The 20276-nt window shown below is 39.1% G+C and overlaps 1 protein-coding gene across 2 annotated transcripts in view; it reads right to left on the bottom strand.

Annotated features, from left to right (window-relative positions):
• ZSWIM6 (zinc finger SWIM-type containing 6) overlaps window positions 1-20276 on the bottom strand; it is a 118401-nt gene that overhangs the window by 20036 nt on the left and 78089 nt on the right. The window contains exons 5-8 of one of the 2 annotated variants that reach the window (XM_064439603.1): window positions 5947-6126; window positions 4179-4355; window positions 3749-3895; window positions 613-759 (exon numbers count right to left, since the gene is read on the bottom strand). In XM_064439603.1, the coding sequence (XP_064295673.1) occupies window positions 613-759; window positions 3749-3895; window positions 4179-4355; window positions 5947-6126 (651 nt within the window). The remainder of the gene's footprint in view (window positions 1-612; window positions 760-3748; window positions 3896-4178; window positions 4356-5946; window positions 6127-20276) is intronic. The other variant, XM_064439604.1, reaches the window with a different exon arrangement.

The following is a 20276-nucleotide window of genomic DNA, read 5'->3' as shown; positions in this document are numbered from 1 at the left end:
AGAATGTAAAGAAAACAGAGCCAGACTCTTCTCAGTGGTGTCCTGTCACAGGATAAGAGGTAATGGGCAAAACTGAAATATAGGAAATTCCATCTGAGCATAAGAAAACACTCTTTTGCTGTGAGGGTGGTTGAACCTGCAGGAGGTTGCCCAGAAAGGTTGTACAGTGTTCATTCTTGAAAACGCAAGTGGACACAGTCCTGGGCAACCTGCTCTAGGTGACCCTGCCTGCAGCAGAGCAGGTGGACTAGACGATCTCCAGAGGCACCTTCCAACCTCAGTAATTCTGTGATTCTGTGATTTCCTGCAATATCTCTGAAAGAGGACAGAGCAATGTATACGGAAAAGGCCTGTGGCTATAAAGTCTTATTTCGTTTCACTTTAAGTGTGAGATATGGAATTGTCTTCAAGAATGAGGAACGGGTAATTTTTTTAAGTGCTTTCACATTTTACTTTAAACATTTTGCTGTCTTGTGTTTTCATAAGGAATGCAAATGTCAGTTCTTATTCTATAAAAACACTGGCTTTGAAGCTGATTCAGACAGGCAAGAGAGAAAAATGCCTCTGGTAAATGAAGATGTATAGAAGATTGCTCCCTTTGTTTGGCCTTACCAGTGAAATCTGAGAATCCATGGAAGCTCTCATCATCCACCCTGCAGGCTTCCATCAGGCTACTGAAAAGGGTGCCAATGGGGTCCAGAGGGTGTCCCACCCAACCTTCAAGATTCGTTACTGAGGTTACTCCTCTGTGGAGAAGCTCTGTGACAGAAAAGATGGAGGGAGGAGGGAGGAAAAGAGCACATTAGCCCCTCAAAAGAATTATAGAAGTAGAACTGATTAAAATGCTCTCAGTACAGAATTCAAAGTATTTCCAGTAGCTTCTGCTTAGAAGGAGAAAATAGTATCCTTCACAGTGAATTCACTGCCCTTTGTGGAGGAAAAGGAAAGAGGAAAAAAAGAAAAAGAATGAAGGGCAAACATTTTGAGCAGTAGCAAAGTGCATTATGAGTAAAAAATTTCAACTGAAGTGTCTTTTGAAATATCTATTTTCATACCAGTAACTTCTGAGAATGTCTTCTGAAAAAATTAGAGCAAAGAGTTTTTTTTGTAAAATAGTCACAAACAGTTTCCTCACTCAAAAAGATGCAGTACTGTTTTTACACTTTAAGTCAGTCTGATGGCACGGAATTAAATGAAAATATTCTAAAATATTCAATTTCAGAAATAAAATAGGCACTTTTATACATCTAAATATTTACTGAAATAATAAACTCAGGATGACATCTCCATTAAAAGAAGAAGAAAGAATAAAATGTTTAAATGAGGTATACAAGAAAAAATTGTCCTTTAAACTGATCAAGTGCATTTTTTGTCATTCTAAAACTTCAATCAACAAATACCTTCACAGATGCTATGTTCTGTAGCCCTCACCCATCATTTGGTTAGAACATGAAAAAATTGTTTAGCACAGTGAATTGAACGAAGTGTGGCTGTAGTAACAGATGTTAGAGATTCCCCAAATCCCTTTTTTTACTAAAATTCTTATGGCAACAGCTCCCCTTTGACTCCAACTCCCAAGTTTTCCTCCTAGACACATTCACATAACTGAACTATAAGAGATCAGACACATCATGGGTAGGCATTTAAAAACTGTATACAAGCCATTATGGATGCTCTATTTCTCTGCCTGTTACAAACTACCTTGTACCTGCCTCTGCTCTCTCTTGCTCACAAAGTGCCACCTTTCTGAGTAACCATATGTATTATCACAGAGCTTTTAAATCCTGCTTCTTGCCTATTTAAATGTGTGGGGCTACAAAATGAAACACAGCCACACTGACAGGACAGTGTTGTTTTTTTTTTAAAGAATCCACTGAAATGTAATATGAAAAACAAACAAGTAAATTATTGTCATACAAACAGATAGCATGTACTAAAGACGACAGGCAGAAGCAAGTAATATTACCAAAAAGGATTAATCATACTGACTTCTTACTGACTCACTTGTGTTCTATTTATTCTGTTGTGCCTACTTATGAGCTTCACTCGTGTCACGCCAAAGAAAAGCTTCAGTCCTTCAGTCATATAGACATTTAACTTTAAATCACGCAAGTGGTTCCACGGACGTCAGATCAATCACATGAATAGAAGTTAAGTAGAAGCATGTGACGTTTGCTGAACTAAAACCTAAAGCTGGGCTGTAGCTGCAGAATTCATCTGCTTATAGAGAAGACCAGCACATTTTGTAGTATTAAAAGAGTGGTTTTCAGAAATTCCATGCACACAGAAAAGCAGTGAGTGGTAACACAGGACCAACAGACTTCTTTCTGGGGTAGGATGGATTGCATTTCATACACTCAACATTTTATTTATAATAGCATAATATCAGTTGACGGCTATAGCAACTGCTCACAGGGAAAGGAAATTAACGGAAGTATTGAATGGCTAGATATTGCATTAGCAATTGGGAATGAAAAGGAGCAGTACTACAACCAGCACACTTGCAGTAGACCCTTCACACCTGCCAGTGGTATGTACACACATACACGTACTGGCATAGGCCCCTCCATTCTTATTCCCCAGTCTGAGGCACTAGAAAAGCTGCAGAGCTTAAAAGAACACTTGTTAAGGAAAGATACATTACACAATAAAAAGACATAGCAAATTCTACTAAGTAAGAATATGAAGTACTTTTAAGTTTTGCTCAAATCTAGGATCCACAATAGTGCTCAAAAATCTTCTTCTTTGGGTACCATTGAACAAAAAAAATGGAGGCACATAGGAAGTGCCAGATAATTTTTCTTCAGTCAAGTGTCTACCTTGTCTTCTGAGTGCCCATTTCTCAGAAAACATCTGCACACACACTTGAAAAATTCACGCGTATGACTTGACACTGGTATTTCTGCCTACAGTGCATGAGCGTACACATAGTTAAGAGTAGCAGTGAAGATGTAAAATAAATTTTGAATTAAAGGATTCTTGTAGGAGCTGAGAAAGTAATTCCAGTTTTTCCATGTGCATTCTTCAACCACAAAGCCAACCCCTTCTTCCACTGCCTCTTGAAACTAACATGGTTCAGTTCAAGATTGTATTGGGTAGCACGGATCACATGGCATAGAAAGTGTGAATATTCCTTCAAAACAACCTAGGGTAGTGCTCAGAGGAATACCTCAGAACATATTATAAAAAACAGTTTTTCAAAAACAAAAAAAAGGCAAAGCAATGCACCTGTTCGGAAACACTAAAATTTTAAGCATAAGACTCTTTTTGAGCAAACTGCCAAATCTGATAAATTTCTGTAGTGCAAACTTTGCCTCATTGTTACCCTCAACATCAACTTTAGGTTTACTCCTCAGAAATACATAGTTCAGCTAAATTATATATCAGAGGAAAAAAACAAAAGATTAAGCACCTGACATCCAAGTGCAAAGCTCTGTTTAAAAGCCTGTAAATTACACAGGATGAGTATTTTCACCGTGTAACCAAAAACCCTGATTCGGAAAAAGGCATTATGCCAGCCATATTGCAGAATGCAGAAGAGAGTCCTTGCCCTGCTTAGCTCACAACCCAGCTTCCAGAAAACCTCTGACATCCAGAATGTGACATTACCACTATGATTGTTTGGACCGAAGAGTTAAAGTCACCTCTTTCACTTTAGTTTCATAACTGGTTTTCTCATGCAAAGTTCCAGTCCGGTGTTACTGTCATCTCGGCACGTCCTTTGCCCTTCTCTCTTCCCCACATTTACCTTTCTTCTGAGCCCGGAACATTTCCAGCTGTTTCTGCTGCTGCCTTCTTAGTGTATTAACAATAGCTATTGCTAGCCTCAGTGCTTCTCGTGGGTATCCATGAGACCGTAATGCATCCACCCTCGCACAGGCTGTAGGAACATGTTCTAAAATGGAGAAAATAATTGAGGAATAGCAATGCTTCCATGTCTGCAATGGCCTGTTTTGCTAGGTAACACAAAAGGGCTTTTTTTGTTTGTTGTTTTTGTTTTTGTTTTTAAAACTATGCAAGAGAGACTTAAAGACTATTTCTGAGCCAGCATTTCAAGGGAGCCTCTGTTCTTTTTGCCAGGCTTTTCATTCATCTCCCCACCATCCCCCCAAAATAATGCCATAGAAAATGAACAAAGCAGCAAGTCATGGAAACGTCTTTCCGGTTTAGTCACTTACCATGCCAGAGGGGCCACCCGTGAGAGTCAAAGAGCGAGTTTTCAGTGTCGTCATGGTAACAGTAGTTGGTGTATAGGTCACTGCTGATAATGTGCTGTAAGTGGCTGTCCTGCCAGTGCAGATCGCACGCCTCAATGGCTCGAGTGAACACCGTCCGATGTGGCCTGTTCGATGAATCTGTCATTTTCACAAGTTCAGAAAGCTGCATCAGCTTTTACTCATTCATATGTGAATCAGTCATTCACTGTATTCTTGTCTTCTGCCTATTCACCAACCCCCAACTGACGGCAGCCTGCCTTGCACCCCTCTGCACAGAGCAGCCCTCAGATGACATTTCACATCGTATTACTACCCAACAGCTCAGACCAAGTGTGTGCCATTCACTTTGCATTCAGAAAGAGAGATCTACAAACCAGCATGGCCGATGCTAAACAGGACTTTGCAGAGGGAACAGCTAGAGATGAAGGACATTCAATAGCATGTACAGAACTCCCCTAAACAAACTAGAAACTATATGGCACACAGCTACTCAAGCATCCCCAGCTTCTCTCCTCCTCAGACCCAGAGCTGTCATGATGAGGGATGGATAAACATTGCATGAAAGACTTTTAGTTGTTCTCTTTGAGAAGTGACATTAACTTTGACCACTTGTAGAATTTTTTTTTCTTCATAAATATATACAAATACTGTAAAGAAAGTGAGGTACTAAGACCATGGGACTGACACAATCCTTACTGGACATCTTCCTATAGCAAAATTGCTCTGTTGACACGGCACTACGTCTGCGAACATTGAGATGCCATGTCAGCATTACCACTAGCCTGCCCAGATAGGGCTGAACATCACGAAACAGAGAAAGCAAGACACCTCTGTAGGGAGTTATATACTGAATGGACTTCTGTCCCTTGCTAGCTGCAAGATTTAGAAACGAACCAAGTCTATTTCTCTCAGAGATAGTCTTCCAAGAAAAACAAACAAGGAAAACCCATCTAAGTCCAAATCTGCCATCTCCCAAGCATTTAACTTTAACATAATTATATGAAATCTGTATCAAAATACTGAGGTTTTTGAGGATTATGAAGGTTTTTTCCCAGAAAAATATCCCGCATCTTCCCCAGTTATTAGCAAAATAGCCATCTTTGCTTAATGAGGACTGGATAAGGCTTCTGTCAGATTTGATAATCACATCTTAAGATCAGAAAGCATGATATCGAGTAAGAAGTGACACCTCCTCCAGGACGGCAGTGTTGTTTCTGCATGCCCCCCACACACCTGGCAATGCAGACTCTGCATACACAGAGGGCATCCCACAGATAGCTGCTTTAGTTTCTCACACACTCAAGTTTAATGCAGTTGCAACAGAAGTCTCCTTAAATAGGTATCAAAGACTTTGTAATCACGAACAAAATAAAACCCCCAACACCAGAAGGAATACAAGATTATAGTCAAGCAAAGAAACAAGAGGCTTTTACATGACATATGTCAAGGACATCCAATTTTCATGCAACGTGTTTAGAAGCACCAAGTGAAAAGTTAGAAAACCTAAGTAAACACATACTTGCTTTGAAAACGTTGCAGGCCCAGCACAAAAAAACCCCACCTATTTATCCTTTCTGCAAGGATAGTATTAGCAAAAATAATTTTGTCTGGTCAATCCTCAACAAGAAAGTTACTTGTCCCAGGAAAGAGTGCTGAATTCTGCAAGGCTAGAGTATATAAGATAGAGGTTATATTATATGTTGCAGTCAGTGCATATGTTTAGGCTCACCTTGGTTAGCATTTGCACCCTGAGGCAAAGCATTGGTTAAATTGGGCAGCTCGTTTCCATGGTTTCCATCTTCCCAGGGACAAACATCCACACTGTTCCATTTTTTCAGCTGTTTTAGCCAACTGGCCTTCTGCTCCAACTTGCAGTGGGGATTTAAGACTATACACATCCACAGAGCACCTGATTTTAAAAAAATTGCTAAATTATGTTTTCTATTAAAAACGCAGCAGCCAATGACTAATTGCAAACTTCTGTACTGTAATACTTTTTCTCCCCTCAAAGGCTACACTGCTCGCTCCCAGCTATGCCTAACACCAGGTAGAATGATTCCCAATGCAGGATCTTGCAGCTGGCGTGGCCCATCTGATGCAGTTGAAGGATGGTACCAAGCCAACCTTCTCAATTAAAGGGCATTAAGAGGTCTTTTGTATTAGAAGATCCAGGGTTCACAATGTATGGTTCAGACAGGAACATTAGTCAAAAGCAAATGAGAGTTCACATAAAGTTACAGCAGGAAATTACCCAAGTTTTTCTTCTAATTTTTGTACCAGAAGTGAATGTTGTTTTCTATGAACAAGGCTATGTATCTTCCAGCTTCACATTACAGGAACCAAAGAAGTGCACTAGTAAGACATGTATTTTGTAAACACATACTTCCACACTCAGAATCCAGCAGAAGTACTGCTGATCATATAACTCATTCCCAAACACATCTGGGTCTCGGAGATCCAGTAAACATTGGTTTTGTGCAGTCTAATAGGAATAAGGTATTTTTACTGCAATGACTTCAGTAATTTGGTTACACTAGAAAATTTGTTTTACATTTTCTGTTTACAGAGCTCAAAGGGAAAGCTAATTTGTGCTGAAATTTCACACATAACATCACTTTGGAACCTGCTCCCCAAGACTATCTAGCAGGGCAGGCATAAATACACCAGGGTCTCTATCAACAATTTTCAAATGGAAAGATTTTTCACTAGATCAAGCTGTCTCTTCATCAGCATGAACTTTGACAAAAGCATGAAGACATCTGAAAGCACTGTTTAGCAACAGTTCATTTGCTCATTAAGAATATGCCTTATACACTAGAAGAGATTTAGAGAATACGCTTAAACTATGCAATCTTCATGACAGGCTGAAAAAAAAAAAGGCATAAAAATGCAGCTGGTTCTTCTAGGATAATAAAATTCTCACATCCAAATATTCTTTACTAACTAAGAATGCAAAATGGATACCCAGAGCAGAGGCCATCACATTACATTCGTTCCTAAAGTAACTCGGCATGTTGGTATGCTACAGCACAGGAGCCAGCAGAAACACAGCTTGATCCTTAAGGGTGCAAGTCCCCTGTTATTCAGACCAATATGGAATAGGGAAGTAATACCAAAGAAATCTGAAAACCACAACAAAACTATGATACGGTACAGTGCAGAACACCAGAGAGATACTACACTACTGCAGATTATTGCTGCACAGTAGTTAAATTCAGTACAGCAAGTTTATTTGGGTTTTTTTGGTTGGTTTTGGTTGGTTGGGGTTTTTTTGGGGGTTTTGTTTTGTTTTTAAGTGTCTGAAACTTGCCATGGGATTAAGGCCAGTATTATTTTAAAAAAAACTTATTTTAAATCAAATCACATGACTTTCTTTAAACACACTTGTCAACACACTTCACTCTCCAGAGTCAAATTACAACTGGTTCTTATTATTAAGCATCAGTGCATTCAGCACTGCGAAGACAGAAAAACTGCATTTGTTGCAATCTGCAAAACTAAACAGAAGATGGGGCATATTGGAAAGTCTTGGAGAATTGTTAACTTGGGCTTTCTTATTTATTTTCAAAATCAGGTATCACTTGAGGGCACCAAGGAGCCACTGTACCTCTCCACATGTAACAAAAATGTCAATTTAATACTTTGTAACCAGATTCCCAGTGTTTTCAGACTGAAACAAAGGCAAAGTGGAATACCTTAACCACATTTGTTAATTATTTCAATTATCCGACAAGGTGGAACAAACTACTTACTACACCATGCCCCTACAAAATGAGTGGCCTTTTTCCACATCTCAGAAACACCACTAGAGGCAAGGGAATTCACTTGCCTTCTTCAGAAACTCCACTATGCATGTGGTACATCTAAGACGCGAGAGAGGGAAGAGGTACCCCAAAGTACCAAAATCCTGTAAAAACTTGTTTGGTTTAAAAAGGAAAACTGTATCAAGCACAACTACATTGTTAGCAGAGATAGTCTCAGAAACCCAGGCTATTTTTATGCAATTGAAGCACAAGGACAAGTGTATTTCTCATAAACCCCACATACACCACGTAAAATTTCAACAGAGCCCAACTGTACCCTGCTCCCAGTGACTTCAGGGTGAGCTGTGTGCACATCTGAGATCTTGCGCAGCTTTCAGTGCTGCCCAGTTCCCTGCAGGAGGAGGAGCGTGAGACAAAACTCCCCCACAAGAAGAGAAAGGAACAGAAAGAGCCTCAGGCTGAGCTCCTGTAGTGCTAACAAAGGCTACCATCTGGGAGAAGGATGCATAATGCCAATGACACCACACTCTTCAGCCTATTTGGATATCGTGGTGGTTTTTTTGTTTGTTTGGTTGGGTTTTTTTGTTTGGGTTTTTTTTTGGTGTGGTTTGTTTGTTTGTTTTTTGTATGTGTGTGAGTTTTTTTTTCTCTCCCCCCTCCGTGCCCCTGGCATGTGTGAGTTTGCCTATATTCATATTTCTTCCTTCCCCTTCTCCCTAAGCACTTTCCCGCTCCCCTGACACCTGCTCCATTCTGGCTCTTCCACTTCACCAGTTCTTGTCCTGCTCCTAGTGCTGTGAAGTCTGAGGAAAATGTGCACTTCTGCCCAGATTTTTACCACATGCCAACTGGAAGCAGCCTGGAGGATATTATTCCTGTTTCACTCTGATGTTGCTCAGTGGAAGCCCCCTGAGCTGGCCCTTAAATGTCACCACCAACCTGAAGGCTTACACCGGCCTCAAACAGGAGATTCTATATTTTCTGCCTAATGGCTCCCATACAGGGAAACTGCTGATCACACTTACCCCTTGCTATAGATAAGGCTTACAGAAAAATGAAGGGCAGCTACTTGTAATCTGTGGGGAAGGTATCTAAACCAATTTCCAGTGACTTTAGCCTGAAAACTGCTGTGGGCAACAGCCCGTTGGCAACTCAAGTTTCCCAAAATACATTCCTGGCATTCTCAAGTTTACCTGTTTGACTAGATCTAATGATGTCATCAATGCCACCTGCAATATGAACAAATGTCTCACTAAATGAAAAAACCCAAACCAACAGAGAATGTGTTTACGTTTACATACTCGGTTTTTCTCTCCAACACAGCTCACTCTTCTTCCTGCCTCCCCCTTCCCCAAGCAACAGGTATCTTTTCATACTGGTTCTCAGCAGGCTGACACATCTTCCACCCCCAAACTACATGCTACTAACCCAAAAGTAAAGTTCTGATTTGGATCCCTCGACTGTGACCTATGTCTTTCCAATACAAAACTCCTCAAGCACAGTGGCCAAATTATCACAATCCAGCGCACAAAAGTTTTTCCCCCAGAAGATAATTGGAAAGTAAGACATGCTGTGACTGCATTTTGATATTAACTTCCCAAAGGAATGAATATTAGAACTGTCATATTGCAGTGAGGAATTGCCTATTATGGTTCAACACTAATCCTTTTGACCTGGAAAAAGCCAGCTTTGCCAAAACAAACCTCTGGTTCAGACAGCCCTCCTTTTAAAAATGCATGGTTGTGATTCATCTGTATTATGCCTCACACTACAAAAAAACAGGTTACATTACTGCTATACACAATGCATACCTTCCTTGTACATCCAAGGGAACATCAGTACTTTTGTGTTTCTCAGTAGACATCCATACCTTTGAATTCATGGGGGAGAAAGGGACAGCATGCCTTTACTCTGATTAGGATTTAAACATGCAAATTTAAGAACATTAAGAAGTATTCAGTCACTGTAAAAGCACACACAGTAATAATTACACATCCTCTGTATGCATGTATTCATGAAGCCAAAGGAAGTGCAAGGAATGTATACAGGCTGTCCCAAGAGATAAAGCATTGCTCAGTTTTCATAAATCCCATTATATTTTATTCTTGCCCCAGTAAATGGGAAGATGGTGATGGAAACAGTTTTAGTGGGATGCTAGGACACTGACCATGACTGAAGATCCAGCGTACAATTCTGTTTGATTAGTCTTCCCAAGATATTTGCTTCTCCTAGAAATATTATGCTAACCTTGTCAGGGCTGCTGTGCAGCTAAGCTTGGGTCAGCATTTCCTCATTTACAACACCTATGTAATCAATGGTTGAGACTAGGCCTTTGCTGTGGAATTTTACATTTAATATACTTAATATCACTCCATTCACTTGCAAAATTAAAACATGGAGGAAACAGATGCACCTCTACTGTGACATTTTTTGCTTTTCCCATTAAAGCACAGCTTTGTCTTAAAAAATAAAAACCTACAAGCTACCAGGTTAGTAGTATTTATCATTTCAAAGAAAACGGAGCTAGGTAATCAAGATCATTCCCACCGTGCAACAGATAATTCAACTTCAGCACTTGCTGCACGCTTGTCACTGCACCCCATTTAGGCCTAATCAATTCCATTAAAAAAGCACCGTTTTCCAGCATTGGAAGTGCCAGAGTAGAAACAAAACTAAGAGGCAGAACCTATGATCCCTTTGAAGTGTCAGCAAAGGATTTTGGAGTGGTTTACATTTGGTTTTTAAATACATATGCACATTCACTGGGACAGCCACTTGGAAACCTCAAAGAAGGTAGCGTATGGTATTTATTGCTTCTCAAGGAGAAGGACAAGTGTGTGCAGAAAGACTGGCAAAGCCACCTCCCTCCTCCAGGCACGGAGTGATCTCCATTAGAACAAAGCATAATCAAAAGTCCCCCTGGAGAATGCTCCAATTAAACAGTTGCTTTTATGGAATAGTGAAGATAGGCAAAGCACTTCAGTGCTGTTCTCTCCTTGATAAGAACCTAGAGGAAAAGTACTCTCAGCATTCAGTTGGATCCAAGTTTCAATCTTATTCATAAAAACAATTCCTTAATGCATTCTGGTTTCTCTGTGCAGCCTTCAAAAAAAAAAAAATGCTTTCTATGGGTGCTATGTTTCTTGGAGAACAGAATGTTTCATTTTGCTCTAATTCATTCTGTTACTGAATTAAACTTTGATATATTGGTCTTGACAAGTGCTTCATGCTGATTGTATTGTGTATGATAGTATAATCACTCCCCATGCATTTCACACTAGCTGGCTGATTAATGTAATAGATTACCTGCAGCACTGATGGCAAGAGGGAATCATTGCCCTTCTGCACACTAAACTCTGAATGTGCGTTAGAGGGAGCAGAGGTGTAACCAAGGGACAAGAAAAAATGCATAATTCCTTAAGTTTCTCTTTTTCTCGTGCTGCATAGTGCTGGTCCAAGGGTTAAAGGTACACGGTATTTGGCTGAAATAAAATGGGTATTTACATCCTAAGATTCTATTCTAAGCTATCATCAACAACATGCATTGATCTCTGTGTGTCAAGTAATGAAAAACTCCTGGCTCTTGTCTTCCTAATTTTTCAATTCTTAGCACAATGGAAAAAGGAACTGACCAAGCACTTCTGTCACTTTGCATGAGCCCGTTGTTCTGGGTTATGCCTTTTTGAGTTTGTTTAAAAACTGCTGCATCTTTGCAGACACACTGCCATTTGACCAAAGGGTTTCATATAAGACCAGAAATTTGCTTGAAAAGTGCAGTTTACAATATCATAACACAAGACTACAATCTCCCTAAGACAGCACTTGGGATCTGTCACATGTTCATTAGATGCCCCTCTATGCAACTACAGTACCCTATAACGTAACCACCATAACAAGGCACGGGCTATTAGTCCACAAAGCTAGAGGAAACCATAAAGCACCTGCAAATGAATCTCATTGACTACCTTCCCCAATATTCACAAAACTATTAATTCATTTGTTCACAATCAACTGAAGGTAAAAACATCGCTAATACTACCACAAATAGTACAAAAATACTCTTTAAGAGTATCTTAACATGATTCTTCACAATTTTAATTAGCTGCCAATATTTACAGTTATGTGGTGAACACAAAGTGTGTTCCTGCCCAAAATACAGATCAGGTATTTTATCAAATATTTTAACTGGTAATTCAGTCTCAGCAGTCAGTCTATTTTCAGACACTGACAATTTTAGAAGAAAAGTTAATATGACTACTAACTATAAATACACTAACCTACCTTTATTTAAATTTATCACTGAGATGAATTAATTCTTCTCAGCTAATTTTTTAGGAAGATGTAAAACTGTAAAGCTTGACAAGTTCATCAAACAACACAAGATATTAATAAAAGAAAGGGATGAAAATACTTGTCTTTTTTTTTTTTTAAAAAGGTGGAGCAAGTGCAAATACTCCCTAGCATAGTGGGAAGTTCAGAAAAAAGTATGATTGGCACAGCTATGCTCATGGAATGTAAGTAACACACTGTAACTGGCCAGAACACATTCTGATTGTCTAGTGTGAATTCGTTCCTACTCTAAGATTTCCTCAGTTACTTTCATCTTCCGTTCCAAAAGCGATTGTTCAGTTTTTACAAAAACAGCACACTTCAATTAAGATTTCTAATACAAGAAGCTAGTGCAGCTCCTGGCTAGCTGATCTGCTTCCTGGCTACCACAACTCCAAATTCTTAGCTTATTTCTAGTTAAATTTATCCAGCTCCAACTATAATTTTCAACTACTTTTTGTTTGCTTGGCAGAAATGTCTTCCCTATCCATTTTCAGTCTACATAGGTATGTTAAATTATAATTTCCTTTGTTTTGCTTTGACAGACCTAAGCAGACTGAGATTCTTGCACTTCTCAAAGTTACTTTTCCAATTTTTCAGTTATTTTTCCAATATCCATTCAAGACAGAAAACTGGAAAATATCATGAGGCTTGACTGCTGGACCACAGTAAAATTCAGAGATATCAGTGAAGATTCAGTACTTCCTCTCCATAAATCTATGACTTCTCTCTATCTCTGGTATTTACTAGAAGTGGTATTGGAAAATTAAATAGCAGCTTAATGTTACTGAAGTATTACAAATAAAGACAGGAAGGAAAAAAATAATGTTAAGTACCAGCTTGGGCTCATAGCAAAACTCTGCCCTTAATCTTGGCAGTCATGATTCCACAGTTAGGGCCACAATGAGTTTTTTACCAGCTCCAATACAGAACAATTTTTTTAGGACATTTATAAGTAAATCAGTTCAAGAGCTTAGTAATAAAAACTTCAAAAACTGTTTTAATGTGGGTACTTCAAGAAACACGGCTCCTGCTGTAAAACTACCCCCCATCTAAATGAACTAAGGGGAAACCCAAACTTTCTGTATAGCATTAAAAATAAGCCCCTCAAGCTATGCTTATACACTAAAGTTAATTACTTTCACCATTATTCCTCAAATCTGGTAAGTGCCACAGGAAAGAATATCCTCTTTGAAAATAGCTCCCACTTACTGTCATACTCTGGCCCCATATTCCCTCATTTTAAATACCATTATGGTATATGCCAATAATGAAGGAGGAAGGAAATAATCCTCAGAGAAGATGGGCAGAACCCATCTTCACAGAACTGCAGCCTGGCTTCATTCACCAGGGAAGTGAAGGTGACGACAACAACCACCAAATCACGCCAGGGCCACAACAGCAACTTCTTGAAATTGTCATCCATAACTCAGGCCTTAGCACAGAAAAACTGTCTTGTGATGCTAACTCACAAGTACTGTTAATCTAGCACCTCCAATAGCACAAGTCATTCAAATACACTGACATATTAACAGCTTACTCTGTGAAAGAGCAGATGGAACCTTAAGTGCATGAGCTGAAGGCATACATGTTTTGTAACTGTATGGCAACCACACCATGGCAGCTAAGAGTAAACAAAATGAAAGTAAGAGAAGGATTATCAATTAAGCAAAGACAGCCTACCGGATATGATACAGTTGAAGACACAAATATGTGTAAGATATCACTCCACCCAGAAGTCCCACAACGAAAAACCAAGGGAAATGGCGGATCCCACCTCCTTTGAAACATAGGTCTTCCTACAGCTTTCACTTCAAGGCCAGAAATGTACTATCTGCAACTGATTAATCTAAACTTAGATTTGAAGTTAACTTTTTTGTACAGGTGCAAGGCATTGGTACTGCCCTTAGCATAATGAACATAATGAAATTAAAACTTCAGATGCTCAAAGAGATCATAAAGATATGGATATAAGCTTGGCACTTAGCCTTGCTGCACCATTTTTTAAATACCATAAAACATGGAGGAAAGTGAATGTTTCTATTGCATAGCTGATCCTGAAAAGGGACTGCACGGAGTATGCAACTCCAGACAAGTGCTATGAGAGCACAAAAACTGTAATGAATGCTTAACTTCAGTGATTCTTTCTCATGGCAGCCCGGACAGTCATCAAATCTGGCATCAGGAAAGAATTTCTCTAGGGGCATATTGGCAACAACCCTAGCCGATTTTGTCCTTTTTTCCCCTCCACTTAAGTACTAAGCAGAAATAATCTGTTTAGAACAGCTGGCACGTCCCATTCATGCAAGTTTGTCTCCCTAATTGCAAAGGGGAGGAATGCCTGAAATAGAAATATAGACGGAGAATAGCTTCATTTAGTTAAGGTGAAAAGAATCTAACTTGGTATTTTCTAGAAATTAATATAAAGTTCTATCAGAAAAATTCAGAGTGGTTTCAAAATTCAAAAAGAGCATTATTTAACACTCAATCATTAGTTTGCTCATGGCAAAATGATAATTAAATCTCTCTTAATTATTCTATAATGATTCCTTGCTTAAACTCAATATTTAAAATTAAGTTTTAAATGAGGAATGAAGAGTTATTAATAAAAATTTAGGCACGATCCTTTAGGAAATATATTGTACTACTTCTCCACATGACATGACCTTGTAAAATGATATTTTAGTTTTAAATTTTAACCAAAAACATATCACTCTAATCCAGAATGTGGCCAAAATATCAAATGTGAACTCACAGTAGACCATGAGGCGGTTTCAACATTAAAAAGCGGCCCACAACAGGGCAAAGTACAAGTGAGAAACTACTAAGAGTACTAGCACTACTAAGACAAAGACATGTTATTCCACTCAGGAGATACCTTTATGACAACAGCCCATTTAGTGTGAATAACAAAGGACTCTAAGGATGTCACCCAGGAAAGCTTTATCCCATGAATGAGACTTGTGGCAATACTATGAGGTTCCTACACCTAAAGACTTTAGATACCAACCAGTGGTTGAGGTAGACAGGAGAAGTTTATGCATTAAAATGGGGACGCTACCCAGCTGGAAGAACAGAATACCTTTCAAGTTCTCCTCAATGTTATAAAATAAGACAACCAACAGAGACCAGGATCAGCGTGACGCAAACCCAGGACACACTCACCTATTTTATCCGCTGCCCTGCAAGAGCTCTTTCGACACACCCTCCTCCCCATGACACAGCCATATTTTTTGTTCCACAAGAAACTAATACATGACTTAAAAGAAAAACAGCTCTTCTCCCCCTTAAACAGTTCTTAAATATCAAAATGGAGGAAATCTGCTAGAAATGTTTGTTTTAAAACATGCAAATTATATGAAGTTTCTACACCACAAAGGCAAGCAAGAGGATATAAAGATACTGGAAATGGTAGTTCACAAAAAAAAAAAATCTGATCCTGTAATCTACATGTTGACAAGCTGTTGGGCTCCATCACTCCACCAAGCAGTAGATACTTGTCTTAGATTCTTCTACTTGACTGCTTTCATCAGATTAAGCATCTGGGATTTAATTTAACAGTTTCAGCTTTATTAAGCTGTCACAAGAGCAGCCCCGCTTTGATAACAGTAGCTGCTCCAATTATGGCTTGGTTTAGGGTTGACAAGTATAATGATTCATTCGTGGCACATGAGAAGCAATAAAAGGTTGTTTTGCATTACAGCTTTAAAAATGTAGGCACTTTTTTCATTTAATTTGTCACTTAGCTTTTGCTAAGAGGACATTTAAATTGCAGTAAAAGGCAAATGGGGCTTTTAGTTTAAATGTAATCCCCATATTTAAATTATCTGTAATGGCGCAGTGTTCGAGTGGGAACACTATTGTTTCACAGTGGGCCCTGATGGTGACATGTGACATTTGTATTCAGGTCCTGTATTATCCATGTGGCTAAAGGGCTTCCAATTTCATTTCACAGCCAGAAGCCTGCAGAAAACACCAATTAACTTGCAGATCCCATTTGCCAACAAAACTCAGCCTCCTCCCGATGTCTGGCATCTGGCAGTGCTCAGCATTTAATTCCAAAGCAGCCTCACAGCCATCATCATCCCCAGGCTGGGGCACAAAGTCAAAATTTCCCCCTTTTTTAAGAAACTCTTTTCCCTTTTGTAGAGAACAAGCAACTTTTACTTAATGTTTCATGGATGAATATTAATGAATTACTGCTGTAGTAATATTGCCTGGTCCATTTTTCCCTCGAGACTACAAGGGTTAACTGACTTTTCTTCAAGTCAGAGATCTCAGCTCAACAGGCATCAGCAGATATTTACTGTGCACTTCCATATCCCCCCACTTTACCAATACATTTTAATTAAGAAGGCAAACCAAGAGGCTTCAGATAACCAATCCTTCTGATACTCTGAAGACTAAAGTCTTCAAACATGGCCACCAAGAGTTAAACACAAGTATCAGCATGTGGTATTTACCTATTAAGAAACCATTTAATCAGCAACAATGTTGAACGCTAAACTCTGGAAAGCACATCATGTATTACTGTAGCAGGTCGGAAGTGTTCACCAGCACACCACTGAAGTTGCATCTAAATTCTTCTAGCCTGAGAAGTATATAAGCAAGCTTTATAGCTTTGACCCATAATCTTGATCCTTCCAATACTATACCTTTGGAATTCTGTAAGTAGCATTTACCTCAACCCATTTTTTGATACAACATGGGAATTTGCTGAGCATAATTATCATATTCTTTCTCCTGTTCAAAATGCTTTAAGAAAACAACTAGCTAGTTATGCACAAGGCTTTTTTGTTAACTGGAGACTTTTGAATCATAAATTGCTTACAGAATTAGGACTTTGCATTAGATAATCACCAGGTTCATACGTAGAAGTGAAGTATTTGTGGGGTTTGGGTAGGGGTTTGTTTGGTGGGTTGGTTGTGGTTTTTTTGTTTGTTTGTTCGGGTTTTGTTTGTTTGCTTTTAAATCATCGCCAAATATCCAAACCCAATCTGACTTTTACTGAAGTCAAAAATTTACCATGAACTTCAGCAGGAACTCCCATCAGAGCCCAGCATGTCCTTCCAGTACCCTTGCCAATGCCCAATGCCAGGCAGGAAGCATCAGTTAAGTTCTAATGAAAGGCTCAAGTGACCCAGTCAAAGAGCAAAGCTGAAGTTATTTAAGTATGCTTAAAAACCTATGCCAAGATGGAACTGTCAAAGTGGCCATATGCCTAGCAGTTGGCAGGCAGCATATCAGGCCGAGCAAGCAAGCCTTTATTAATCAGAGTCTATATTTACATACCTTTTATGCCCTAAAATTCTCCGTAACTACAATGCTAAATTGCTGCCTACCCATGAAATGAGATCATAGATAAAAATTTTTTTTAGAGACAATAATATATATATATATATATATATATATGTGCCACTCCCAGATTACTCTGAACAGGTAATACAAAACATTAAGTAGGCAAAGGCCTGGCTCACTCCCTTTATTGATATTTTATTTCTCTGACATTCCAGGAGATGACAAGAAAGGAAGCCAACATTATTTTAGAACATAACAACATCACCCTCTTAAACCCAATGTCTGAGTTCTCTGCCATTTCTGGCACAGATCACGTGTTGCCAGGGCAATCCTGCTCTTCCTTCTGCAGCTTGCTATTCTAACTCTGGTCTCCCTTAAAATCTCCTTCAACTTTTGCACATTCACTTCTTTTTTAGATATGCACATTTCACCTGGAAAAAGGTATGTGTTTCATTTCAGTGAAACTCAAGGCAAAATCCTAGCAAAAACATGGCAGCAGCTTGTATCGTCACACAAGGTAGGAGTCAAGCTGGAGAGATTCACCCAATTAACAGAAATTTTGAGGGAACTTGCTACACACCAGTGGAAGGAATCATACTGGTGTGGGGAAGAAATGGACAGTTTAGCAACATAAATACAAGCTGCAGGTGGAAGAACCAAGTTAAGTTCTACCCTTAGCCTACCGCACACTTGAAGTGATTGAAATGTATTTGCAATTGAAACCGTAGTACATGATCAACGTATTTTGATCCTGCTAGAGGCAGCAGAGCAGTTCAGGAGTGAAACAACAGTGTCTGCCTCAGATTACAAGTACAGCAGCTGACATAGTGTTGAGGCTTTCTGCAGGCTTTTTGGGAGTGACACCTATAATTCCGATTAAACAGAGGTAAAATAATCAATTCAATTAATCTAAAATATTGCTTATTTAATGCTGCAGGCAGAGAGGTTCTACCTCTACCTTCAAACAGGTGCTGCCAAGAAATATGATGTTAATATGAAGCTGATGAAACAAGAAGAGGAGCTGCTAAGAAAATTTAACAAAACCTTTTGTTTAGTGGCCACATGTGGTAAGACTGCTACACGTTACAGACGGAGAACATTTTTTCTCCCTCTCCCAGAACCTACCAGCTCAACCCACATAAGCAATGAAGCGTGAGACCCTCCAGTTTTCAGTGTGGTGGGATACAATTTTCTGTGTACACGTCCAATTAGGCACATGCCCTGCTTGGCAAAAACTGTTATTCCCCAACAAGCCAAGGCATCATAAAAATAACATACTAGAATGGTTGTTACACTTGAAGTCAAGTAGTTACACCTACACTCTGATGGAGGTTTGCCTGCTCTGATATTAAGGCCTTCCACCACATAAGTCTATAATCTCAACGACATAACTAGTGCTTTATTAACCTAATGCTTTATTTAGACTGAACTTAATATATGCTAAACAGGTTATATCCAGTCCTAGCCCCACCAGTCAACAGGCAATCAATCATGGTCATCTTTAACCTTTAACAGTGGAAAACATAAGGTTTGTTTTTGACGCTTTCTGAATGAAGCATGCTATTCTTGCTTGGATTTAGTTTCAGTTAGCTTGATTTTGGACCTTTATATCAAGAGCATTATGGTCTTTGGCTCTCTTCTCTGCATTGTTTCACGATGTCCCATCGGGCATCATCTGTAAGGTTTTTAGCTTGCTTTTTATCGAGTATTTATTTCTATGTTCCACGCCACAAAACTCAGGCATAGCAATATTGGCCAGAACACATCTCAAGACAGACTCCTTTAAGTCTAGACTTAAGTGTCTTTCCGGACTGAGCAAGAGCACAGGTAACTACTCCAAGATCCATGAACCACAAGGCAATCCCATTCAGGCTGTGTGTTCTCAGCTTGCTTTGAGAAAGCCTCCAAGTCAGCATCCAAAACCTTACTACACCTAAGATATACACATCAATCCCTTCACTCATGCACTCAGTGAAGTATCTTTAAGAGAAACAAATCAGATTTACCACTGTACTTTAAATAATTCAGGTTGTCTTTTACCACTTTTATCTTTTGCACACTTACATACCTACTGGTTAGTAGTTTGTTCCAGTAGCTTATGTCTAGAAAACCAATGCTTGTGGTTACTTAACGTTATTTCCACTCACCTACCCCCTTTAAAATACTGGTGACATTTACACTCAAGTTGTTTTCAATTTCCCCTCCCTACTACAAGTTCCTATAGATTTTGAGAACTTCTGAAGCAGTAATTCAAAATTGTATTAGCACGTTTCTGGAACACTTTTGAGCAAGTGTCCTCAAACCTCAGCAGTTTAAATATTCCTTTCCAATTTCAGCCTGTGTTCCTCTCTCCATTGTACAACTAAGCCATGTATCTGATCATCACTGACCCTTCCTGTAAAGCAGTGTTAATAGTTTTAGCCTTCTATTATTTGTTCTCCTTTCCTGCTCAGTAACGGACTTTTCTTCCGTTGCTACCTCCTCATACTCTTAAGGAATCTTCCCTCTTTGCCTTCTATTTCTCCCTGGTTGTGAATCGATTTCTTCCTTAACCTTTCCAGTTTAGGACTAGTGAATTATATATTTCCCTTCAGTTGTGTAGCTATGTTTCCACTTCTTGCTTTATCCTTTTTAGATCCTTAGGTACTTACAACCTGTTGCAGTTGGA

The sequence above is a fragment of the Phalacrocorax carbo genome, chromosome Z (assembly GCF_963921805.1).
Source record: "Phalacrocorax carbo chromosome Z, bPhaCar2.1, whole genome shotgun sequence".
NCBI lineage: Eukaryota > Metazoa > Chordata > Aves > Suliformes > Phalacrocoracidae > Phalacrocorax > Phalacrocorax carbo.
This window is presented reverse-complemented; position numbering and strand designations above follow the sequence as displayed.